This window comes from Paramisgurnus dabryanus, chromosome 1, assembly GCF_030506205.2.
Source record: "Paramisgurnus dabryanus chromosome 1, PD_genome_1.1, whole genome shotgun sequence".
Classification (NCBI taxonomy): Eukaryota; Metazoa; Chordata; class Actinopteri; order Cypriniformes; family Cobitidae; genus Paramisgurnus; species Paramisgurnus dabryanus.
In genome coordinates this window covers 38,985,245-39,002,177 of record NC_133337.1, presented here as the reverse complement: position 1 = coordinate 39,002,177, position 16,933 = coordinate 38,985,245, and the positions used below count along the sequence as shown (strand labels likewise).

Here is a 16,933-nt window from a genome sequence, read left to right as displayed (position 1 = left end):
TGCTTAGTTCAATAAAATCGGGCTCAATAACATCACATGATTGTTTTTAGGCACATTCACTGTATACATTTTTAAAACCTTGCACTGAGCAATCAGCATCCATATACAACCGTGTTTTCTAAAATGATTTCTCACACTCACAGGTAAGATGGAGACTTTGGGAAAGTTGTGTAACGTCTCCCATTCTCTCTTCAGATACTCCAGAGATCCCACAAACACGATGGGCTTCAGCTCATGATAGTGAAAGTTACTCGCTCTCAGCGGCATGACCAGGTTACGAAGACCGACCAGAGCCGACTTCACATCTCCAAATATACAAACAACCACGTGACCGCTGAGAACAGTCATTGCTGCTTCACTTCTGGTCTGCAAGACAAACACAGAACATCACCACCTGACCTCTACAAGGCCTGAAATGCTCATAAATATCTTCATATAATATATCATCTCATTTAGTCTTGCTCTTTAAAGACTCTCAGCAAACACAGATAGGAGTTTCAGTGGATTTAACTGTTTAGTTATTTGATGAATGTGTGATTTCTTACCAGTACGACCCTCTCGATTTCTTTTGATGGGCACCAGTGAAACATTCCAGTGGAATCATATTTCTTTATATTCTCATCCATTGTTTCCATCTGATGATCATGTCCTGTGATGAGCAACAGGTCGTGCCTAAAATGTACAAAAATTATACACAATTTACAACAATACATACAAATGATAACACTTCAAAAGACAATTTTTTACATTGTTTGCAGGGGCATACAGTATGATGCCAGTACTACTTATGTATAAAATAAAACCAGGAGAACCGAGTTATCAGTTTAGTGTTTGTGACAAGCATGTTTCAATACAGTTTTTCCCGTTTGTTGTAGTAAAAAAATGCAATGTGCACTTTTGCTGACATGTCATTATTTTATGAAATTTCTGTTTTGCCTCTTGAGAAAAAAAACACTTAAGACAGAAGGTCAATGTTTCTGCTGAGTCTTTATAAATCAGATATTTGCAAGCCATGAATTAAATCCTAGAAAGCAGAAGCTGTGTTACAGGACCTGATGGAGCACAGGGACGTAACACAGCTCTGACATGCGATTGGTCCATTAGAGGGGGTGAAGGTTTCTGTGTCCTGTCACACAGCTTTTTCATCCATCAGCCACAGTTCAGTGTTATGACTTTACATTCAATCTGTCTGCCGTCCATCAGTAAAACCATTAGAGGAGCTCTCTCTCTCTCTCTTTCTCTCTCTCTCTCTCTCTCTCTCTCTCTCTCTTCTCTCTCTCTCTCTCTCTCTCTCTCTCTCTCTCTCTCTCTCCATCACATTTAATGCACACAGTGACAGGTGAACTGCGCGGTCAGCAGCATGTCAGAGAAGCAAACAGAGACGCCAAGCTGCACTTTACTGCAGTACATTACTGTACATCACAAATACACACTTTTACCTGTATGTAATTGTAATGATGGACATAAATGGGAAAATCTCACAAACCCTGTATTTTTTTCTTAGCCACAATTTCAAAAATTTACATTTTAAAAAAAGAGTTACTTTAGTTGCTGGTTACTTTAATGACTAGTTGCCAAAACAAGCTGTTTCATGACACCTACAGTAGTTGGCAACTAGAGTTTTGCAATGCGGCACGACGCAAAGCGGAGTGCAGTTACACCGAGGGTGTGCATTATTTTCAAATAATTCGAAGGACCGGAGTCAATTATTCCTCTTATACCACGGTTACCACAAACATTGCTCTAAGACATTTGACAAGTTAGGCGTGCGGTTATCAGAAATTAATGCATATATATATTAAATGTGAGCCCATCATGTTTTTGCCAGATTCACTCTGACACAATAAGGTTGCATTATGAGATCAGACCTCACTGAATCAGATATCCACAGACAGCAGATTCATAAAGACTCTCACAATGAAACAACGTTTAATGTTTCTCTCTCGCTCAATCTGATACTCTCAAGGGTTTGATTCCTCGATGCTCAACACATTTATTATGTTCATTGTGAGCAGAAAATCAATCACTGGCAGATCCGCTCATAGTGGTCAGGAGAGACAGAGTGTCTCAGCCGGGTCCTGTACATGATCAGAACAGCACAAATAAGCTATTAAAAACCAAAAGTGAAGTTGTTTCTTATTTTGATTTTGATTGGACTTTGCTTCATGACAGATTTTGCTTCATGGATCTTTTGAGTCATTTTCCTTGTATTTTATTTAATATCATAGATAAAAATCCAGGTTTATATATTGATTTTGCTTTGAAATGAGAGAATCCCAGAACATATAAAAAGTTCATTTGATCACAGCACCTTTGTTCTTCATTCAGATTCGTGATATAAATGATGTATTTTCATAATGTTGATGCGATGGCTTTATTCCAAATCAGATTGACTACCTGACATGTATCCATTCATTACAGCACTGTAAGGTGAGACAGTAATGCAGAAGCCCCGCCCCTCTAACAAACAAGATAAAGCAGATTATCAATAGCTGAGTTTCCATTCAAATGTGAATCGTATCTTTAAAAAAAGAAATTGTGATTAAGGTGTGTTTCTATCAAGTTGTTCGAGCAAATGACAGTGGTATTGGTAACAAACAGTAAACAAAACAAGGTAAGCGCGGAAAATGGAGACAGGACTACAGTCACAGCTTGTTATTGCCAAACTAAATGCTCAGTGCACAGAAGAAGGAATGCAGCATTTTTGATGCAGGCACAAGCAGCAAGGGCATTCTGACGACGTTGAGCCTCATATATGGGAAAGACAACGACAGCGAAAATAGCTAGACAGTCAGTCTCATGGGTTTAATGTTCGCTGCGTTAGAATTTATTCTGCAAATGCGTTTTAATCTCCCTTTATTCACATTTACTCTTTTTCTTACAAGTCAAAAACCACCTCAAGCAAGCATAAAAACTTTTTTGTGTATTCAAAAAATTTTATTCGAAATTTGGCGTTTCCATCACTCATTTTTGATGCCATACTTCAAAATGCGCATTAAATCAAGGTGATAGAAACATGGCTAATGATTCCTAAACCGGGCAATCAAACAAATTTATCTGATTAATTTGTTAGATGTTAGACATTTAATAGGTTAAATAGTATTTCTTAAAAGCCCCTAACCCAATCCTAAACCTAAATCTAACATACACACTAATCCTAATCCTGCAATCTGATTGGTTAAGGAAAATGTTGATCCAGGACCAACAATGGTGTTGATCCAGGATCACATCTTACTTGGTAAAATCACGTTCACCATGATAATATACAGCCGCGGCAAAAATTAAGATACCACTACAAGATTATTTTCAGTTTTTCTAAATGTACTATTTATATGTTTAAGTACAATTATAGTTTTTGTTTCATTCTGCCAACTACCAACAACATTTCTGTTTCTAATAAAATAATGTTTTTGCAATTATTTACTGAAAATTGAAATGGGAAAAACATGGCCCAAACAACAAAAAAGATGCAGTGTTTTCCGATCTTAAATACTGCAAAGAAAACATGTGCAAATTAATTTCTCTGTGATTTTGAATCACATCTTTAATTTGTCTTTGTATCCACTCAGTCTTTTACATTGCTGTTGTGTGACTTTCATGAGGTTTACTTTTGTTGGAATTGAAGAGACACTGGACAGAAATGGTCGTAATAGATGTAGAAATGATGATTAAAGGCAAAACTTGAGTGGTCTCTTAATTTTTTCTGCGGCTTTATATACTATAGGACATGAGCTCAGGTCATGGCAAGAGATATAGACAACTGTGTATTTTGGTGATGTGGTGTTTGTGTGCATGATCCTGTTCATGTCATTCTGTAGGCTATGAAAACTATTCGTGCCCTGAGAGATCTTTTATTCCTCACATAACCTGACACTAACATGCTTTCTAAAGAGCAAGATCCAATCTGCTCTTCATTACTAATTCACTCGAGCCTGCAGGCCGGCGGCTGCGTTAACCACAGCTGATACACAACACCACAATGTTTTCTGAAGCTTGTACGAGAGCCTCAGGCTACTGTAAAACTGCACAGAGAATAAAACTACCAGAACAAAACCTCATATGCTGCCTTTCATCCTTATATAAAGACAGAAATACACAGCGGTATTTAAGCATAACTCCTCAAAACATAAACACCTGTGGTGTGCATCAATAATAAAAGATTTGCTGTATCTAAGTGAAAGTGTATTATATTAATATTGCAAATATTTTAACTTATCAATGCTGTGGACTTCATATTTAAACGAAACTACAGTTAGACACAACCTAATAAAAAACAATATATTATTTATTATATTATTAAAATAACAAACGTCCTTTGGAAAATACCTGTGTGTTTTTAAGTATTATTATACAAGTATTATAAGAAAATGTAAGTGATGTTTGCCCATAAGGTATTCTTGTCTCTAGATACAGCTCAGGTTACTTTAATGTAAGTCAATAAGGTTTTATTGTCTCCAGGCAAAAATCAAAGTTAAAAAAGGAAAATAATAGCAAAGTCTCTCCTTAAAAAGACAAAACACTTAATACCAGCATCACTTATCCTATATATATTAACAATACTAACAGTTTTGATAATAAATGTATGATTCATTATTTGCTGATCTATTTTCCCACTTGTTATTAATTAGCGTCCACATAATATGAATTATTTCTGCCTGCTGTATTCAGAAGATATTATTCTCATGCCATCATTCTGTATTAATGCCTTTTATTAATTTAATAGCAGCTCTTTCATCAGTCAAAATCAATAAATGGATGTTTAATGCTCATGGACAGGATAAAAGGCAGGTACTCTGAGTTAAAAGCAGACAGCAGTAAGAGCGGGCGTGAGGCCTGAGGCAATGGAGACTGATCCTGACCTCTGATTGGCTGGAGCTCTGGTCCTTTATGTACATGTTAGAGAGACTTTAGAGATCACTGCCTGACTGAAAGTATGTACGAATGAATGTATGAATATTTATCACATCCACATCAGTCAAAATAAGCCAAATCGATGCTTGACACGCATGAGTTTTCACAACTTATAACAATGAATCATTTTCCTGAACTGAAACGTTTTTGTACTTCTCAACAAAAATTACTACTTATTACTTTTATAATTATCAACATAAACGTCATTATACTTAAATCCAGATAAAAAACTCGCCATTCACTTGTATGTGTGCAGTGTTGACCTCCCTAATATGGTGGTGACATACAAATTAGCAGCCAATCTATGCACAGTATGTCTGTGGTCCTAGATGATCGCTGCATGTCGAGGCAAAAGTGTTACAAGTGAATGAGCCCCTGCTTAACCATATGTTTAGGAGATTTTTGCTCATTTTATTGTCCTGAGTTAGTGATGCTGAATAAATAATGACATATTTTACAGAAACACATTCAGTGTGATCTCACCTGATGATTTTGGGTGAGCAGGTGGGTGAGTTTCTCATGCCTCCGTTACGCTGTTTCTTCTTAGGTGACAGAGCCGAGTGTTGTTCTTCCTCCACTACTGAAACATCACAACAAAACTGATGCATTAACACACAATCACACACAAGCCATGAAAAAACTCACAACCTGTGACACATTCAACAACAGTTAAAAAAACTGTGAAAAACTCAACCACAACCAATGAAAACACAATCAAACATTTAAATACGTCAAAGAGAGGTAGGCCATAAACATGTGCACAAGTAAAATACACACACATACTTGCACTGGGTTAGAACACAAGTACGCATGTTTTAATGTTGAAGTAATGGTTTGTACTTGAATTTTGTTGGGTTATAAATCAAACAACACAACACACGTCTTTTATGTTAAGTTTCAAGTCATTATATAAAAAATATCTGTATTGTATATTTAAAGGCACAATATGTAGATTCTGCAATATAAAAGCAAAACTGTAGTTTGATGACACTATGAAGGAGCAGGGAATGATGGGAGATTGTAGTCTTTACCCCAAACATTAGTCCAATCACAATCATGTTCATGGACGATGTAATGAATAAAGTTGTATACTGTAACTGTTACGTTTTAATGTAAGCCAACAGAATGGTTTAAAAGAAATGACAACAGAGTGACGTTTCAATACAACGTCCACATATGGTGCTGCGCAGATTGATCGGCATACAATATAACCAACGCTATCTCAAGAGAATTCGTATGAACTTTCGCTTTGGCCAATTTTACTTAATTCTTTTATGTTGTGATAACTTAAAAAAAAATCTAATTAACAAAGTGAACTTAATTTAATCTAGTTCATTTAACTAAAAAATTACTTAAAAATGATTTGTTCAGCCAACATAACATTGTTGCATAAAAGTAACAGATTAATAAAACCAATACAGACTTGCATCTCATTGGCTGAGGATTTTGCAGTGTATTATGGGTAATTGTTGTTCTGGCAGAATTGTTGTACCCTCTTGCAGAAGTGTAGCACCATTAGATAGGTACCTGAGTAATAAGTGGCCAAGTATGAGTTAATTAACTTGTTCTGATATGTTTTAGAACAAATCAAACAAACGGTTTGGAATGCAACATTGCATTTCAAATATGTTTGTGATATGTTTGATTAACTGTATTAACAAAAGGTTTTTTGATAAGTTGTATTGAGCAACTGCGATTGATTCTGTATTATGGACTTATTAAATCCTAATTAAAGGGGGTAAAGTTTATAAAATTGCATTATTCAAAATTTTTGTTATCATTAATAAAAAATGTTATGTACAATTAACTCAATTTTTATTTGTTGACTCTACTAAGGTTTGTTGAGTTTACTTAAACTTCTTTTTTAAAATGAACTAAATTATTGTTTGTTGAGATTACTTAAACAAATTGCGTGGAACCTGTTGACATAATATTTTGAATTAAACCCAACACTTAATTTTTTTGAGTCCATATTTTACGAGTTGGCTAATTCGGATGAATTCATACGACCACATTCGTAAGTTTTGGTACGATTTGCCTTGACCCCCGAGATGTTGTGGTTTGGTGCGGGGTTAGGGGTTCGGTTTCATTGTTATTGTTGTTTTTCATGAGAATCGTCAGCCTGATCTTGCAATAAAATTGACATATTTTACGAGTTGGCTAATTCGTATCAATTTATACAAAGTTAATCGTGCAAAATTGTACAATTCTCATAAAAAACCAACAACTAAATTGAACCCCTAACCCTGCACCTAACCCCAACGTCACAGGGGTCAAGGCAAATCGTACCAAAACTTAAGAATGTGGTCGTATAAATTTATACGAATTAGCTAACTCGTAAAATATGTATGATTTTTTGTGAGATCAGGCTGGTATAGCATCTCAGTGTGCGGACACACCAAACCGATTCCAACAAAGTAGTGCGCCCTCTTGACTTCGTTATTTGCTTGCTTTTTCACGTAATCACTTTCTTTTTGTGCAGTGGTTGGCAAAGCCCAACAGCCAATCAGAATGGTTCGACTCACGAATGAACTACACCATCGATTCGACATGCTGAATAGGGCAAAAAAGGTAACGGTGACTTACTTTAGCCGACACAGCAGAAAAACTAAGTCAGACGATACTCAAAACCTGCCCGACCGTCAGCTTAAAGGTGCAGTGTGTAAATTTTTGCGGCATCCAGTGGTGAGGTTGCGAATTGCAACCAATGGCTTGGTCCACTGCTCACCCCTTTCTTTTGAAATGCATAGAGTAGCTATGGTAGCCGCCACCGGAAAAAACATGTAATTGACGGAGATGACTTAGTAAAAAAAAGTTTGTCTGTTAAGGGCTTCTGTAGAAACCTTGCGGCATAAAATGGCGACTTCCATGTAAGGGGACCCTCGGTGTATGTAGATAAAAACGTCTCATTCTAAGGTAATAAAAACATTACGGTTCATTATGAAAAGGTCTTTATACACCCCTGATCATATAGCTTTGTATATTATTTTGCATTTCTGTCAAGAGGTTCTTCTAAAAATTACACACTACACCTTTAACGAGAGTGACTTCATAGCAATGCTTTTCGATCGCTCACGCGATACTATGATGTCATACACCAACCTATCTGCGCAGCACTGCATGAAGTCAAACATATCTGTGATTTCTATCACAGTAAAAACAGAAAATGAGGATAATGCGGACATAATATCTTTGACGAATGACCTTACGAATGGGTGCAGAGAGCTTTTTAAAACTGCTAATTCTCTGGGGTAACATAAGTGTGAAAAAAAAACATTGTACTAGTAGTTTTTAATGCAAATATCTTACATACTGTGCCACTGTTGCAGTCTTTAAATATGTTATTTTTATGTCCATAAATTTATTTTAAAACTAACTGATTATGTTAGTAGTTAGTTACACTGATCCCTCTGTCTAGTAAAACTGTTTTTCAATTCGTATGACAGCTGATTTTGTTCAATTTTTCTGTTGGCTGTAAAAGTAAAAAGGGCTGATTTAGTAAGATTACTGAAGTCTAGTTAGTTGACATGCGAGTCTTACAGCACATGTGCCGGCTGATGTTGGATGTACAGCTGGAATGATATCTGTATCTGACAGGCAGACTGCAGGCCCGATGTAGACGTGTGATGTCAGAGGTCGCAGTGTTCTGATGAAGTTCTCTAGAGCTGGACAGACTGAGTCGGTGAAGATACGAGGCAGCGGGTGACAACAGACTCCCTTTACGATTATTAACTAAAGGCACTGAGACTCTGACCTCCCGGCCAGCAGGGGGCGACATCACTGCGCCCTGAGCTCGGTTCAGAGCGGGGGGCATAGGATTCGGGGGCTGGAATGTTGATTTGAATTCATCTTTTACTGTCAGACAAACATTTATAATCAGACAGTGAATGTTTAAATAACCTGCGCTAGTTAACTGTCACTGATATGATATTTTTCACTATTGACAGCTTCAATTAAATGTATTTGAAGTGTTTCTCGCTTTTTTTGTGTACAGAATCTGTATCTGTCCCAGAAACAGATGTGGTTGTCTGGATATTTCAGTAAAGCATTGCTTACAAAATAACAAAACTGCAGTGTAACAGCATCATCTAGTGTTGAATGAGAGAAAGTGCATTTGGATTACCAGGACAATTTAGAATTAGACCAGTGGTTTTCAAACTTTTCGGCATGGCCCCAGTGTGTAGGGTGCATCCCTTTGCGGCCATTTATTTATACAATGTAGTGCTGTTGGTTAGAAGCCTTATTTTCCAGAGGTTTAATTGCACAAAATTATGATGAATGTATTTTAAAGAATGCCATACAACTGGATTCACGCCCCCCCAGTTTGCTTTAGCCACACTGAAAACACCTGAATTGTTAGTGCATGACATAACAAAATATTACATCACAGTTTTTCTCAGTCGCTTTGGAGCATTTCTCGAATAATTTTTACAAATTGCAAAATAATGCATGCTTTATGGATGTCATGGGACTCTTGGATGTCCTGCAAAAGCCTGTAACTTGTTAAAAAACATTGTTTATATCTTAAAAGTAAATTTTTACATCAGTGAACATGTCAATGCCATCAAAATGTCAATTTCCTGTGTCATTGTTCATAAGCAAGGCAGTCAAAATGTTTATACATGTCCATTATATATGTCTTTCTAATGTAAACTGTGGACGAATTCACATTTTCACACTTTTTTTTCTGTAAATAAATTACACACATAGTGATTTTGAAAAAAAGTCATATTTTACAGTCAAAATTTCAAGATTCACTTGACAGCAATATATCAATTCAGCTTATATTTACAAAAGACTAAAACATCCTTTCAGTAACAAATTATGACACAAAGGTTGACAATTTTGCAAGACTTGTACGATGAACATCGATGAAATGTTTTGAGGTGTAAGACTATTCAACACAAACCAGTTTTAAAAGACATAAGCAAATGAAAATGTAGCAAACAATTGTATACGTAATGAACTGCATGATTGTATCAAAGCATTTGCAATTTGTCCAAAACAATCAGAATTTGCTTTAATGTTGTGCACAACTGAATTAATGATGTGGAGGTTAAACAAAGTGTTTAGAAAAATGTATTTCTGATCTGACAAAAGATCCAAAGCGACTGAGAAAAACTGTAACTTTTAATTGTCATTTGTTTAAAAGAAATAAAGTTTATACACATTTATAAAGCATGATTTTAAAATAATTAAATATTAGTTTTTGATAGCAGTTGAAAAGTTAAGTTAGCTCATAGCTTTTGATTCCATATAAGCTTTAATATTATTGTTAAATGCATGTCCAGTTTTAAGTTTGACTTATAAATCCAAATGGTTTGTGGGTTACTTTATCATATGCTTTGTTTGGCTGTTATCTGTGCATGAATCGATTTACTTTAATTTGCACATACAGTATGTAAACCAGATGACATAAAATCTTCAGATATGATTCATGCACAATGGGTTTGGATGAACAGGACAGACACATGAATGAATGAATGCTGAGATGAAATAGGACAGGATCATTAATACAAATACATAAAAGTGAGGTGTAAACTTACTTGATTTGATGTATCCGTTATAGTTACTTTTAGCTGAGAAAAATGCAGAGACAAAATGAAGTTAAAGTGAGACACTGAAGTGATGATGCAGTGAGTGTTTGAGAGGAAATGTGTTTTTACAGGACTGAACATCAACCAGTAACTGAAAACAAAAACTTTCAAGATCATCTGTGTGTTTTACTAGAAATGGATATTTTTAACCAATCCTTTTAAAGTCTCTACCAGTAAACTGATCATGTGAATCAGGTGAAGGTGACTTCTGACTTTATATTTTGGCCTTTAAGTTTATTTAATTCTCTCTACTTAATCCAAGTACACTCGAAACATGTTCAGATCATAAAAAAACATCACAGCTCAATGTAAATCACACAATGTTATTCAAAAGCAATGTGTAGTGCATGACAAACTGAACTACTAAACTCCATCACTACACGACTTTATCCAAAACCAGCATGCAATTGACCAGATCAACCACACAAATACAACACTGATCTCCCAGCAGTCTTTACCACAGTAGATGCCACCTCTACATGGCACACATACGGTGAGCGGGCACAGATACACACGCGGGCACTCGGCACGGCTGTTCACTTACAGCACTGTAAAGTGGTGGTGTTATCATAAAGAGAGACAGAGGAGAAGGGGAGGCCGCGGTGCAGAGTCTCCATGTTACTAGCCACACTGTCCGACATGCACGAGCAGCCGCGTTCTGCCCCGCCGCAAGCTACACAACATGCCAGACGCATTCTCTTGTGGCCGTGCTTCTTGGCTGGGGTCAGGAGCGACGGGTGAGAGGAAAGGACAGGCAGGTTAATGGATTTCCCTAACATAATATATGGATATCTGGAAACTACAGTGGGTCACCTTTACAAAAGTTTATATACAAATGTGATATCGTATTTTGGACATTTTTCACACCCTATTGTTGTTATGTACTGTATATTCCCAGGAATTTGATGCATGTAAATCATGGAAGTACATGGAATGGGAATTTAAAAGCAAAGCTCAGCTATCAGAAGCTCTATAATGTGCAAATGTAAAGTGTTGCGTAGTGTACATACGGTAGTTACTTACAATAACAATATAGAAAATCATTATTAATTAAGTTAAAGTAAAGAAAGCTGAGCAGTCCAAAGGATATATACATAGGCTACATGTATATAATTATATATACAATCAACAATAATATATGTAAAGGCATATCAAATACAATAGAAAACTTTTGAAAAGCTTAGTGATATCCACACTTAAAGCAGAATAATCCTGTGTGTGAGTGTTAGAAAAGTAAAGTCGTCTTCTGTTGATGATGTGGCAGAGGAAAGGAGGTTGATGGGAAAATTTTGTTTAACATACACACATGCAGCAGGCTGCTATTGAAGCAATCTGTATGAACGGATGAAAGTCATTACTCACAATACAACACTATCAGAGAGAAGAGAAATGATCACAGATCCACGGCAGCGAGGAAGAAGGAAAATGTATCAATGTGTCAATTACAAAAAATACAATGTTTGTGAGCTGTCATCTCTAAGGTGAAGGGACAAACCATGTTCGTTTTGAAAAGAAAGAGCAACTGGGGTCAGACGGTGTGCTCCTTTTTATACAATTACACATGTGAAGACAGATACTTTAGATAGATAGACAGATACAATAGACAAATACTATAGAGAGATAGAGAAATAATATAGACAGATACTATAGATAGATACTATAGACAGATACTACAGATACTGTAGACAGATACTATATATAGATAGACATATACTATAGACACATATTATAGACAGATACTATAGGTAGATACAATAGATAGATAGACAAATACTATAGACATATACTACAGTTACTATAGACAGATACTGTAGATAGATAGACAGATACTACAGTTACTATAGAAAGATGTTATAGACAAATACTATAGATAGATACTATAGGTATATACAGACAGATACAATAGACAGATACTACAGTTACTATAGACAGATGTTATAGACAGATACTATAAATAGATACTACAGTTACTATAGACAGATGTTATAGACAGATACTATATATAGATACTATAGGTATATACAGACAGATACAATAGACAGATACTGCAGTTACTATAGACAGATACTATAGATAGATACTATAGACATATTCTACAGTTACTATAGACAGATATTATAGATAGATACTATAGACATATACTACAGTTACTGTAGACAGATACTGTAGATAGATATACAGATACAATAGACAGACACTGTAGATAGATAGACAGATACTATAGACATACTGCAGTTACTATAGACAGATACTGTAGATAGATACTACAGTTACTATAGACAGATGTTTTAGACAGATACTATAGATAGATACTATAGACATATTCTACAGTTACTATAGACAGATACTATAGATAGATACTATAGACATATTCTACAGTTACTATAGACAGATATTATAGATAGATACTATAGACATATACTACAGTTACTGTAGACAGATGTTTTAGACAAATACTATAGATAGATACTATAGGTATATACAGACAGATACAATAGACAGCTACTACAGTTACTATAGACAGATGTTATAGACATATACTATAGATAGATAGACAGATACTATAGACAGATATTATAGACATATAGTATAGATATATAGACAGATACTATACACAGATATTATAGACAGATACTATAGATAGATAGACAGATATTATAGATATTATATACAAATATTATAGACAGATACTATAGATAGATACTATAGAAAGATAGATACAATAGATAGATACAATATCTATAGTAGATTAGATATATAGATCGATCGATCGATCGATCGATCGATCGATCGATCGATCGATAGATAGATAGATAGATAGATAGATAGATAGATAGATAGATAGATAGATAGATAGATAGATAGATAGATAGATAGATAGATAGATAGATAGATAGATAGATAGATAGATAGATCAAACTTACAGCGTTTACATCCACATTTCTTGATTCTCTTTGGGTCTGTGATGTCATCATGACAGGCTTTACAGTAGAAAAGAGCCCTGATGAAGACAAACATTCATACAGATGAGCAGAGATGTTATATTTAAATGTGTAGAAGAAGACACACAGCAGTCTGTATAAACTCCTCACCTCTTCACCTCTTTGGCATCACTGGCGATGAAGAAGCCCAGCGTGCCCTCCTGCATCTTCACATGATTACCAGGGTTGATCAGCGTGCTGCCAAACACAAACAACATTAAACAAACCATCTAATAACCTTTTGCAAACCATTGAGATTTACTTAGTGTGGGACGATTCATGCCACGGTGTTTACAATCTGTGTGAACCAGAGAACACATACATACACAGATACAACAGCTGATGGGAATGTAAAGATATAAAGTTAAGCAAAACAATATCATGAGAAGCGTCACTGCTTAATGTTTCCCTGCCTGTGAAGAGCATGCATTAAATCAAATGAAATATTCAAAATAAAATGAAGTGAAGATGCAAAATAAATTGCATGCAGACCTAAAAGTCTACAGCACTTGGACATCAAAGCATGTTAGGAATAGACATTATCTCATTATGACATTATGACTTTCTCCAATGAAACACAAACAGAGATTTGAATTCAATCCGTTCTCACAAAACTTATGGTATGACCTTAATAAGACTTTAAATATATCACAGAAGTCTTATGGATTTGTATCAGTGTCTGTTTGGGATATTTGGATCATGAACAGTTTTGTGTTTCACAGAAGAAAGAAGATCAAATCAAACAAGGAAGGGATTTTATTTAGCTTCAGATAAACCCTGTGTTGATCTTTTACAAAGAGCAAAACTACATTACAGTTCACACACACATATACACAAATAGCTTGACCAGAAATAATAAAACTCAAAAGATCCCTTGAAAATCTATGTTCATGGAAAATTCCCTAAAACATTCAGAAACGTTTCAGGGAAATATGACAAGGACATTTTCAAGAGAATTTGGCATGATGTGACCACACCAAATACAATCTTATACAGCACAACATCATTTCATACCATTTTCCACCCCTGTGGACAACAAACACACAAACAGCAGGCCAGTCAGACAAATGATGAAGAAACCCCAAAAGTTGTTGTCAGTTCATATGTTATAGGAAAGATATCTTTAAATTGATAATGGATCTTTATTATTATTTTCATTACCTGCTCTCTCTCTGGTCTGATTTATATTCAATGGCGATCAACAGGAGTTTAAGTTTCACATAACAGAGTCTGAAGAGAAACACAAACACAGCGATGAGTTCAATAACAAATGCACTTTCATTTCTTTATATTTATATCAGTAATTCAAAAGATACAAATATAATACACAATCTTCTCTGGCTAATGTGAAGTCAAACCTTTAGCACACTACACAGGAAAGTGTTCATTTGTAGCAGAGGTGTGTGTGTGTGTGTGTGTGTGTGTGTGTGTGTTAATTGTGTAAAAAAATGATTAAGGTAAAGGTACAGTGTGTAAATTTTAGCGGCATCTAGTGGTGAGGTTGCGAATTGCAACCAAAGGCTCAGTCCACTGCTCACCTCTTGCTTTTGAAACACATAGAGAAGCTACGGTAGCGCCACCGGACAAACATGTCATCACCAGAGACAACTTAGTAAAAAAGTTTGTCCGTTAAGGGCCTCTGTAAAAACATGGCGGCACAAAATGGCGATTTCCATGTTAGGGGACCCTCAGTGTATGTAGATAAATACGTCTCATTCTAAGGTAATAAACACATAACGGTTCATTACAAAAAGTCTTTATACACCCCTGATCATATAGTTTTGTATATTATTTTGCATTTCTGTCAAGAGATCCTTCTAAAAATTACACATTGCACCTTTAACTTAAAAATGTTTAATGAGCCAAATGTTTTTACTTTTGTGCCCGGCTCTCATACTCCTCCATTTGTTTTATGGAAATGTAATAAATTATTATAACACAGGGTTTTGATAGATTTGACTGACTTGAAGAACAGCACCCAAGTACACCACACACTGCAGTGCATACTTACTCACAAACCGTGGGAAAAGACAAACCCACGAAGGCACTGGACAGATACTCTGTGTACATTTCATTGGCTACTCCCTCTAAATAATACTTCTGCCACGTGTCTTCTTCAATCTAAAGGAAAGAACAAGTATTTAAGAGCACCAATGACCTGTAATCCTGTAGACTAGATTACCATATTTTTACAGACCTTAATGTAGGATCTCATGGAGAAGAGATTGGCCAGCATTGTGGAGAGACCCTGTGCCAGACAGCTCTGAGCGATGAAACCAAGCTTCAGTTCAGCCAGACAGATGGCATCGTCTCCCTCCTTCCAGTTCCAGCTCGGGATGTTGAGAAGATGAGCCTGAAAAATCAGATCGATAAGTGTATAAATATAGATCAGGTGCCAAACAATGCTTAAAATCCTCCTTATTTACCTTATTGTGGTACTGAAGCATCTGTGTAATGATTCGGATTTTCGGATGGTAGTTTTTAATAGATATCACCCTGTCAAAATATATAGTACACTTTAAAACAAGGGCAGTTCGTAGTTTTACAAAATTTGATGATTTTGTTAAATCTTCCTGAAAATTCCAGAATCTGACTTTCAGGAGTACAGGAATATATGGAAAAGTAGACGTCACATATCAGATAATTGATTTATTTTGAACATCAGGAACCGACTACTTGTTGACAATATGACCAGGACATATAATTATAGCACATATTGATTTTATATTCAATATTTAGTATTGATTTAAAGGTGCACTTCGTAGATTTTAGCGGCATCTAGTGGTGAGGTTGTGGTTTTCAACCAATCAAGTCCACAGCTCACCCATCCCTTTTGAAGCACATAGAGAAACTGTAAATGCCACAGGACAAACATGTTGTCGTCTGCGTCTTAGACAACATAGTGACGAAACGCACTGACGAGGACTTTGTCCGTTTAGGGTTACTGTAAAAATATGGCGAAGCAAAATAGTGACTTCTGTGTAAGGAGACCCGCGGTGTGTGTAGTTAAAAATGGCTCATTCTAAGGTAATAAAAACAATACAGTTTATTATGTGAGGTCTTTAAACACCACTGATAGTATAGTTTATATCTAGATTAGATTGCATTTCTGTCAATAAATCTTTCTAAAATGTACACATCGCACCTTTAATCTTACCTTTAAATGTTTGTTTTAAAGGTTCACATTTATATTTATACCTTTTTCCGACTATTCATGCTAGACATTAGCATGTCTCTTGTATTCTCTGGATTAGGGCTGGGCGGTATATAGAGTTTTGGTAAAATATCTGTATTTTTAAAAAATGTATATTTTTTAAAATTTATCGCACATCACCACTTATACCAAAGTTATCGAGATATGAATTTTGGTAAACATCACCCAGACATACTCTGGATATCAAACTCTTGGTGTTACAGACGCTACGCTTTATTAGTTAAGCTAAA

General features: G+C 35.6%; 1 protein-coding gene across 9 annotated transcripts in view; it reads right to left on the bottom strand.

Annotated features, from left to right (window-relative positions):
• LOC135757588 (calcium-activated potassium channel subunit alpha-1a-like) overlaps positions 1–16,933 on the bottom strand; it is a 77,477-nt gene that overhangs the window by 14,028 nt on the left and 46,516 nt on the right. For 2 of the 9 annotated variants that reach the window (XM_065272179.2, XM_065272181.2), the window contains exons 13-24: positions 15,916–15,985; positions 15,687–15,842; positions 15,501–15,610; positions 14,651–14,719; positions 13,601–13,687; positions 13,433–13,509; positions 11,053–11,226; positions 10,458–10,490; positions 8,452–8,766; positions 5,395–5,491; positions 546–672; positions 142–366 (exon numbers count right to left, since the gene is read on the bottom strand). In XM_065272179.2, the coding sequence (XP_065128251.2) occupies positions 142–366; positions 546–672; positions 5,395–5,491; positions 8,452–8,766; positions 10,458–10,490; positions 11,053–11,226; positions 13,433–13,509; positions 13,601–13,687; positions 14,651–14,719; positions 15,501–15,610; positions 15,687–15,842; positions 15,916–15,985 (1,540 nt within the window). The remainder of the gene's footprint in view (positions 1–141; positions 367–545; positions 673–5,394; positions 5,492–8,451; positions 8,767–10,457; positions 10,491–11,052; positions 11,227–13,432; positions 13,510–13,600; positions 13,688–14,650; positions 14,720–15,500; positions 15,611–15,686; positions 15,843–15,915; positions 15,986–16,933) is intronic. The other 7 variants (XM_065272180.2, XM_065272184.2, XM_065272182.2 and 4 more) reach the window with 7 other exon arrangements.